General features: G+C 45.8%; 1 protein-coding gene across 1 annotated transcript; it reads left to right on the forward strand.

Annotated features, from left to right (window-relative positions):
* The first annotated feature begins 941 nt into the window (after positions 1 to 941).
* TMEM275 (transmembrane protein 275) lies at positions 942 to 1,475 on the forward strand. Its single transcript, XM_063428010.1, has one exon. It carries the CDS (start codon positions 942 to 944, stop codon positions 1,473 to 1,475), a length of 534 nt encoding a protein of 177 aa, XP_063284080.1.
* Positions 1,476 to 10,415: the final 8,940 nt, after the last annotated feature.

Raw genomic sequence — 10,415 nt, forward strand, 5'->3', positions numbered from 1 at the left:
TCATTAGCTGTCTTTGTAGTGAAATCAATGTATATTTCTTAACATGTGCTAATATTTCTCATAGCATAATTTGGTCTGTCAGAAATTCACTATAGCTGTCTCCCTTTCTTATTTCGAGATTTGTGTTTTTGGAGCTTTTAGCTAATTATGGATATACATAAAAAAAATGTCTACAACCTGGGATTGATCCTTTACCTATGTTTTTGCATTTCACGTCTCTTTACAAACCTGCCAATTAGACGAAAGATATGACTTAAAGCTGATCTGGCATTTAAAATATTTTTTTGCTATATATTAATGAATAAGCTAGAGTTTAAGAAAAGAACCATCTGTATGGTAATTCTATTTCTCAAACCATTTTGTGAAACTTTGGATATTTCTACTGATATACTTGTGCTTGTCCCTGCTTGGCGAGATAGATATGGATATAATATAGATAAATAAATCTTGATGGCTTATTCTGTAACTAGTATTTGGAGTGGAGGAGATACAGACAAGCTTCTAGCATAAATGATTTCATGGTTGGAAGATTAAAACAAATTACCAATACATAGCTGATACAAAACCAAGACAAAACTGAGACATTATGTACACTCTAAGCCTTAATGCAAAGTTTTGATATTTTTTAAGTGAAAGGTTTACCTTAATATGAGGAATAAATTTGACCTGTTTGAGGTTTTATCACCATTGGGACTAGAATGCGATGTATGTATTATTTGGCCAATGGACTTCTTGTTTATCTTACTTTCTGGCTGATATGACACTATACACCCTATTGGAAATAGCTATAAATAAAGCAATTACATTGAATGATTAAGATTGATTTTTCTGATTTCTCTTGCAGGAGGCAAAAAATTATGGAATTTTCCAGCAGCGTAAAACTATCAGTGTCAAACTGAAAGTGGACATCAAAACCTGTCCAGAAGGCACAAGAAGTCACCATGTTTTCTGATAAAAATACCCAAAAACCTGTTCAGAAAAAGACAAGACCCCATGGCTTACCCTCTCCTGCTCTGTGTTGTGCCTGTGGACTGTGCATCATGCTCGCTGGGATAAACATTACACTGGTAGGGGCTTTTGCATTTGGGACATTTCTACCGTTGGACAATCCTCCCATCATCATCGGACCTATCTTGCTGGTTGTTGCTTTTGCATTCTTTGGAGCGTGCTGCATTTGTAGTCGTCGGCCACCAGCCTATGGCACTAGGAAGTCCAAGCCAGGCTCCAATATTGGTTTTATTAAACCGGGTAATGCAGCCTTTGAGATCGAAACAAGCGAGCACACCGTGCAGGACACCACCGCGGTTCAGCTTAGTCCAACCAATTCCCCAGTCTCTTCTCGGAAATCTTCTCCCACTCATGAGAACTCTAAAATGTGCAAACTTTTTACCATGGAGGGCAATGGGCCAGTGGCTAAATACAATGCAGGAGGGGAATCTATACAGCTTAACTTACCCAGAGACCCTGCCACTTAAACTCGTAATGTTCTAGGACACATTACAAAGTTTCTTAATACTGCTGGAGCTGGAGCCATCGTCCGTGGCCAGCAGTTCGGTTTCTGTGATGGCTTTAAGGAATGGAGCAGTTACAAAGCTTAGAAATGAATTCATGGAGCTCACTGACGAAGCATTACTTGTTTGCTTAGGTGGCTAGAGCGAAGAGGTTTTTCCAGTCCATGGCAAATAGTTAACACAGTGAAGATATTCATTTGCCTATAAAACTTGTGGTGGTATTTATTTCTTTTAACTGTTAGCTGTTTTCTAAAAAATATGCTGCCCAGATATTTTTATTCTGTTTCAAGTCAAAAAAGAAGTGTTTGTTTTGGTTAAAATGGTTTTGTGATGTTAAACCAATTCTGTCTTGTTTATATTTTAAACAGATTTGTTTTGGGTGTAGTTTTGTTGCAATTAACTTAGAGTGGACACGTCATCTAAGATTACCTTTCTAATGAAAACAACTGGGTTCTTTTTTCTAAAGTATATATGTTGCTATTTAACAACTTAATGTAGATCAGCAAGTACTAAGATCTAATCAATAAACATTACAATTATTATAATGCAGTGTTATAAATTAGAATTAAACAGCCAGGAAACATTGTGGGGCGTAGACTGTTTAACTCCTCTATTTTCAACAGAAATCATTTTCTCAAGTCTGAATCCTACAGGTATTAAAGAGATACTTAAAATGAAAAAAGGAGACATGCACTAATCAGATGTTATCTTATTAAAACATTTTGGGGTTTAACGTGTGAAGTAATACATTCTTCACATCATTAAATTTGGGAATTCATGTACTTGTTCACTGCTTTTTACTTGTTTTTTCAAAACAATTGAAAAACATCTAAAACAGGTTATCATACAAGTACCTATCTCCTAAACCATGTAGATAGTTTAGAAGATTCCAGCTGCACCCTGATTAATATTATAGGAAGCAACAAGCTCTAAAGCTCTAAACAAATAAAAGCCATTCACTGAAACATGTTGTTTCTGGATTTAAAAAATGTTAATATAATATATAGATGGAATTTCTTTAAGTGTTAATGTTAAATGTTTTAAAGTGCTACGTTCTTTGCTCTTTTTGTGTTGATGTATATTATCTCGCAACGTTCTACCCTTAACAAGCTGGCAAGACGAGAATATGGCTTAGCGAATACCATAAGATTAGTGGTTTATCTGGTCGACTTGGCAACAAAAGATTGGATTGATGGCCATATAAATAATAAATACGTGTTTTAGCTCCTCTCCCTGTACACAAAACGTCACTTTGTTTACTTTGGTAATTCCTTTGACATATTACTGAATTTCTGTACAGAATGTCACCTCGGTTACCCCTATATATATTTAAGGCTTCGGTTTTTAATGATATTTTTCTTATACCGACCCCGAAACATACTAATAGTCATTTTAATTTCTCTATAGTGCATATTTCAGAAGATAAAACGTAAAAGTCATCTGCAAGGTTTTAAGTAGGATTTTTTTGGCATCATCAAAATGTCCTTAAAATATTTATAGTCTTTGTCTGAAAAGCATAATTAAGCATTCTTGATATTACACTGTACATGCCCCCGGTTTGACCAAAATCTTATGTCCAGGGCCGGTGCAAGGATTTTTGCCGCCCTAGGCAAAAAAATTTTGACACCCCCCCATATGTCCAGCCCACCATGTGACATCACAATGCCCCGCCCATATGCTCTGCCATATGGGCCAACGCCAGTCTTCACAAAGTGTCTTATCTGAAAAGACAGTGTGTTTACATTAAAAAGCCTACAGGCACAGGCTATAGACACCAGAACCACTACATTATGCTGTAGTGCTTCTGGTGACTATAGTATCCATTTAATGTGAGGTAAATTAGAGATTAGTGCCACTAATAATATATTGGATTGCCTACTTACCACCAGATGAGGACAAGAGGCTGATGATGGGCTCAGTCTGGCTCCACAGGTCTGGTGTAGAAGAGGCTCTCTGGAGACTGTTTTTAACAGTGCTCACAACAATCAACGAACAGGAAGCAGCTCCATTTTTTAGGGCCCCTTACACAGCTCAAGGTCTGGGCCCCCAGGGGGCATACGCCTACAATGCCCACCCATAAATCCACCTACATGGCCCATCCATGAGTTGGGGATGTTTTATGTGTGCAATTTGTGTAAGGGATGTAGTGTGTTTATAGGGGATGTAGTGTGTGTTTGCGTGTAAGGAATGCATTGTATGTTTCTGTGTGTAAGGGGTGCAAGGTTTGTTTTTGTGTATGTAATTGAATGCAGTGTGTGTCTGTAAGGGGTGCATTAATTATGTAAGAGAACGTAAGGGATGAATTGTGTGTTTCGGGTGTGTCTGTGTGTGAGTAGGAATGCATTGTATGTTTCTGTGTGTGTGTGGGGGGGATGCATTGTGTATGTGTGTAGTGTAAAAGAGAGGGTTTGTGGGGTAGGATAGGGACTGAGATGGGAACAGCTTTCTTTTTTTAAAAAAAATCATAGTGCTCTCCCCTCAATTATTGATTTCCCCTTCCCTTCTGTCCCTCCGTGTTCTCCCCTTCTGTCACTTAGTGCTCTCCCTTGGCCCCCTGTCCCTCTGCAGTCCCCCTTGGTGGTCTTCTCACTCCCCCCTCCCCCCTTAGTGGTCCTCCCTCTCCCAAACCCCTTGGTGGTCCTCCCTCTCCCAAACCCCTTAGTAGACCTTCCCCTACTCCCCCCACCCCCTTAGTGGTAATCACCCTCCTCCCCTCTCCTTAGTAGTCATCCCTCCTTACCCCCCTTTGGTGGTCCTTCCACCCCTTAGTGGTCCTTATCCCCCCTCCCCTAGTGGTCCTTATTCCCCCAACCTCCCATAGTGGTCCTTATCCCCCCTCCCTCCCTCCCCTAGTGGTCCTTATCCCCCTCCCCTAGTGGTCCTTATCCCCCCTCCCCTAGTGGTCCTTATCCCCCCTCCCCTAGTGGTCCTTATCCCCCCTCCCCTAGTGGTCCTTATCCCCCCTCCCCTAGTGGTCCTTATCCCCCCCCCAACCTCCCATAGTGGTCCTTAAACCCCCATAGTGGTCCTTACCCCCCCCCCCTCCCTCCCATAGTGGTCCTTATCCCCCCTCCCTCCCTCCCTCCCATAGTGGTCCTTATCCCCCCTCCCTCCCTCCCTTAGTGGTCCTTATACCCCCCTCCCTTAGTGCTCCTTATACCCCCTCCCTCCCTTAGTGGTCCTTATACCACCCCCCCCTTTAGTGGTCCTTATACCCCCCTCCCTTAGTGGTCCTTATACCCCCCCTCCCTTAGTGGTCCTTAAACCCCCCTCCCTTAGTGGTCCTTATACCCCCCTCCCTTAGTGGTCCTTATACCCCCTCCCTCCCTTAGTGGTCCTTATACCCCCCCCTTTAGTGGTCCTTATACCCCCCTCCCTTAGTGGTCCTTATACCCCCCCTCCCTTAGTGGTCCTTATACCCCCCCTCCTCCCTTAGTGGTCCTTAACCCCCTCCCCCCCCCTTAGTGGTCCTTATACCCCCCTCCCTTAGTGGTCCTTATACCCCCCTCCTCCTCTCTTAGTGGTCCTTATACCCCCCTCCCCCTCCTTAGTGGTCCTTACCCTCCCCTCCTGCCCATGTAGCGTGGCCTGGCGGCGCGGAACGCGGGACAGGAACCTTTGTTTCCTGTACCCGGCCGCCGGCGGAATGACAGGAAATGCTCACTGAGTGAGCACTTCCTGTCATTCCGCTGGCGGCCGGGTACAGGAAACAAAGGTTCCTGTCCCGCGTTCCGCGCCGCCCGGCCACGCTACATGGAGAGACCGGCAGGAGGGAGCGCTCTGCGCTTCCCTCCTGCCGGTCATAAACCCGGCCGCCCTCCATGCAGCAGTGCTGCGCCGCCTGGGGCTTGCTAAAGCGCTCAGGTGGCGCAGCATGAGGAGGCGCAGCGGGGACAGGGATCCGGCGCCCCCTGGTAAGTTGCGCCCTAGGCGGCTGCCTAGGTCGCCTTACAGGTGGCGCCGGCCCTGCTTATGTCTGCTCGAACCATTAATAATCTGCTCACTCATCATGAAGTTCCAATTCTATCACAACAGAATAATACATCACCAAGTCAGTTTTTTATCCACTCTACAAATTGCAATGTCTAATTGATGTAGTTGCTGATAATTGTTTATGTGACAGTGTCAAGCTCATTTAATGAAATATTGGTAAACTCTTCCCACTACCCATACCTTATCTAAAATCATAATATCTCACTCTCAATATCTGTACGCTCAATTTAAGATAGATCAGAGTTACGCAGCTTTGTCTCCCTATCTGTTTTACGTCTTTTTCCATAATTATTTGCCAAGTAATACATTGAGGTATAGTATACGGTATATTAAAACATGTTTTCTTATGAATTATATTAGTATTTTAAGGTATATTTGTAGAATGCAGTATGTTTTGTATCACTTCATGGCAAATGACGTGATAATCTCTCAATAACTAATGTGTTTACCCCTTCACGATTTTCATTGTAATTCTTTTGTTTCTGTTTCCATTACGCTGTTTTGTGATTCCTAGGAAGAATTTGAGAATTGACTACAGAATGGTAAATTTAAGGCTGAAATAGCTGTGCTAAAAATAGCTGCAATGGAACATATATATATATAGATAGTTTGGCTGTTTTTTACTTAAATTTCTAATTCCAAATGGTCAGTCAATAACAATCCCCACTCCCCCCCAAAAAACCAGTGGAGTCCGAGAGCATAATTAGAGGATTAATTATAATGACACAATAGAAAAAATAAGAACGACAAGGGAGTTTTCTGGTATCTCCACAATGGTATCATTTCAGTACATCAACAATGGTACCATAGCTTACAATAAATACATTTTATGACTAAGACACTCCGAACTGCTTTGTTATTGACAATTCAGGCACTAAATGAATTCATATAACAAGCTGGGCCTGACCAAACTGTTTTCTTAGGAATGTTATGTTTGTGGACCACAGACTCTGCTTCAGAGACAATACCTCATTGTGTCTGAAAAATACTTTGTATCCAGAGTAACACATCACACATGATTACAGACGGACTTTGATAAACAGTCACATTTTCTGAGGGGCAGCATCTGAATGTTTAATTAGGGGCAGGGCAATTCTGGGATGTTTTTGGCAAGGTCATAAGTACTGATAACTAATAGTGATGTCCCGAACTATTCGCCAGCGAATAGTTCCTGGCGAACATAGCATGTTCGCGTTTGCCGCCGCGGGCGAACCCATGCGATGTTCGATCCGCCCCGGGGACCTACTGTCCTCCCCCCTGAGCATTGGGTGGGGGCCATAAAAATAATGGGGGGGGACCTACTGTCCTCTCCCTCCACCCCCACCCCTGCGCGGTGGGTGGGGGCCATAAAAATAATGAGGGGGGGACCTACTGTCCTCACCCCCGGCCCCCACCCCTGCGCCGTGGGTGGGGGTCATAAATCACAATGGGGGACCTACTGTCCCCCCCGGCCCCCACCCCTGAGTGGTGGGTGGGGGCCCTAAAAATAACAATAAGGGGGGACCTACTGTACCCCCCCAACCCCCACCCCTGCATGGTGGGTGGGGGCCATAAATCACAATGGGGGGACCTACTGTACCCCCCTGGCCCCCACCCTGAGCGGTGGGTGGGGGCCCTAAAAAAACAATAAGGGGGGACCTACTGTCCCCCCCGGCCCCCACCCCTGAGCGGTGGGTGGTGGCCCTAAAAAAACAATAAGGGGGGGACCTATTGTCCCCCCCGGGCCCCACCCCTGCGTGGTGGGTGGGGGCCATAAATCACAATGGGGGACCTACTGTCCCCCCCAGGCCCCCACCCCTGCGCGGTGGGTGGGGGCCCTAAATACAAATGGGGGGGCCCTAGTCACCCCTCCCCCCAAAAAAAAATTATCCCCCTACCTACCCCTCTCACCCTAAAAATAATGAGGGGGGGACCTTTAAATAAGAACCTGTAAAAAAAAAAACAAAAAAACTTACCATTCAATGTTTTCTTTCTTCTAAAATCTTATTTTTTTCAGCCCAAAAAAGGCCAAATAAAAAAACATAATAACCGACGCAATTTAAAAAAAAAAAAAAAAAAAAAAAAAAACGAGCGCAAAAAAATATAATCCATCTTCACCCATGGAGGGCTCCGTGCAGACTGAGCTCTGCAGGGCGGGGGAAGGCTTATAAAGCCTTGCCACGCCCTGCAATTAGGCTAAGAACACTCTGATTGGCTGGTTTAAGCCAATCAGAGTGCTCTTTGGCATTTTACACAGTGTGGGAAAATTCCAAAGAACTTTCCCACGCTGTGTAAAATGACACAGAGCAATGTGATTGGATGGCTTGAAATCCATCCAATCAGAGTGCTCTTTGTCATTTTACACAGTGTGGGAAAATTCCAAATAACTTTCCCACGCTGTGTAAGATGACACAGAGCACTGTGATTGGATGGTTTGAAATCCATCCAATCACAGTGCTCTGTGTCATTTTACACAGCGTGGGAAAGTTCTTTGGAATTTTCCCACGCTGTGTAAAATGACAAAGAGCACTCTGATTGGTGGGCTTGAAATCCATCCAATCACAGTGCTCTGTGTCATTTTACACAGCGTGCGAAAATTCCAAAGAACTTTCCCACGCTGTGTAAAATGACAAAGAGCACTCTGATTGGCTTAAACCAGCCAATCAGAGTGTTCTTAGCCTAATTGCAGGGCATGGCAAGGCTTTATAAGCCTTCCCCCGCCCTGCAGAGCTCAGTCTGCGCGGAGCCCTCCATGGGTGAAGATGGATTATTTTTTTTATTATTTTTTTTTAATTGCGTCGGTTATTATGGTTTTTTATTTGGCCTTTCTTGGGACTGAAAAAATAAGATTTTAGAAGAAAGAAAACATCGAATGGTAAGTTTTTTTTTTTTTGACAGGTTCTTAGTTAAAGGTCCCCCCCTCATTATTTGTAGGGTGAGGGGGGTAGGTAGGGGGATAATTTTTTTGGGGGGGGAGGGGGTGACTAGGGTCCCCCCATTTGTATTTAGGGCCCCCACCCGCCGCTCAGGGGTGGGGGCCAGGGGGGAGGACATTAGGTCCCCCCCTTATTAGTATTTAGGGCCCTCACCCACCGCTGAGGGGTGGGGGCCAGGGGGTGACAGTAGGTCCCCCCCCTTATTGGTTTTTTAGGGCCCCCACCCACCGCTCAGGGGTGGGGGCTGGGGGGACAGTAGGTCCTCCCCTTATTGTTTTTTTTAGGGCCCCCACCCACCGCTCAGGGGTGGGGGCCGGGGGGGGACAGTAGGTCCACCCCTTATTGTTTTTTTTAGGGTCCCCACCCACCGCTCAGGGGTGAGGGCCGGGGGGGACAGTAGGTCCCCTTATTGTTTTTTTTTAGGGCCCCCACCCGCCGCACAGGGGTGGGGGCCGGAGAGGGGGAGGACAGTAGGCCCCCCCTCATTATCTTTATGGCCCCCACCCGCCGCCCAGGGGTGGGGGCCAGGGGGGGAGGACAGTAGGACATTATCATTATGGCCCCCACCCGCCGCCCAGGGGTGGGGGCCGGAGAGGGGGAGGACAGTAGGTCCCCCCCTCATTATCTTTATGGCCCCCACCCGCTGCCCAGGGGTGGGGGCCGGGGTGGGAGGACAAAAGGTCCTCCCCCTCATTATCATTATGGCCCCCACCTGCCGCCCAGGGTTGGGGGCCGGAGAGGGGGAGGACAGTAGGTCCCCCCCTCATTATCTTTATGGCCCCCACCTGCCACCCAGGGGGGGAGGACATTAGGTCCCCCCCTCATTATCATTATGGCCCCCACCCGCCGCACAGGGGTGGGGGCCTGGGGGGGGAGGACAGTTGGTCCCCCCCTCATTATCTTTATGGCCACCACCCGCCGCCCAAGGGTGAGGGCCGGGGGGGGGGGGGAAAGGAGAGTAGGTCTCCCCCCCGCCCCCTTCAATCACTATTGTGGCCAGAAAGAGTCCATGTGGGTTTTAAAATTCGCCTGCCTATTGAAGTCTGTGGCGGTTCGCCGGGTTCGCAAACATTTGCGGAAATTCGCGTTCGCGTTTCGAGAACCAAAAATGCTATGTTCGCGACATCACTAATAACTAACTATATAAATATAATAAAATGGTGTATGAAGATATCATTTAGAACCAGAGCAGTTTGTCTTACAAACAGACTTTTGAGACAGATATATATATATTTTTTAATTATTTGAAATATGTTTATTAACCTGCACCAGGGTGATGCATCCATGTTAAAAACCTCTTTAGTTACATTGTTACACTACAATCCCCAAGCCCCAGGGGTTGGAGCCCTGAGTGAAGGAATATTGTTCACCCCTGCAAAGCATCACATCCCACAGTGACTAGTTACATTAATCACCTGGAGAGTGGATGTGCAGGAGGGCTGATCCAGAAGTGCAAGACAGACTAAGAAAAATCCAAGATTTGGGCTGGCAGGAAGTGTACATAAATGATAGTCCATTAATATGTTCAAAAAAACCAGAGCGTCAGGGGTAGAGTCACGACCACGTAGAATGCACACAGAAACGGCAGCAGGCAAACAGGCTCTGAAGCTGAGGCTGGCTTTAAATATAGTAAAGGGAGCAACAGATGTAACGAATAGCTGCAGGTGAGCCTGCAGTAATGAATCCCAGCAGATGTGCAGGATAAGCTGCAAACAAACTGACAGGTGTCAAACTGCAGTGACTCACAGGTAGAGAAACTGACTGGAAACAGAGAGGAACAGAATTCCAGCCAGATCTCCCAAAGGGGGCCATGCCTAGCAGTCTGCCGAGATGAGGACAAACTATGACGGGGGCTCACTCCAAAACATTAGTTCATTTCATGATTACTCTAACTTTCTCAGGCCTGGATTTAATGTATTTGGATACATTTTTCAAATAGTCTCAACCTATCAGTAAACATTTCAAATAATTTATCTACAAATGATGGACTCCGTAG

This window comes from Pelobates fuscus, chromosome 7 (assembly GCF_036172605.1).
Source record: "Pelobates fuscus isolate aPelFus1 chromosome 7, aPelFus1.pri, whole genome shotgun sequence".
Classification (NCBI taxonomy): domain Eukaryota; kingdom Metazoa; phylum Chordata; class Amphibia; order Anura; family Pelobatidae; genus Pelobates; species Pelobates fuscus.

What these genes read in the sequence shown, in the direction of transcription:
- TMEM275 (XM_063428010.1), top strand. Translation starts at nt 942, where the DNA reads ATGTTTTCTGATAAAAATACCCAAAAACCTGTTCAGAAAAAGACAAGA.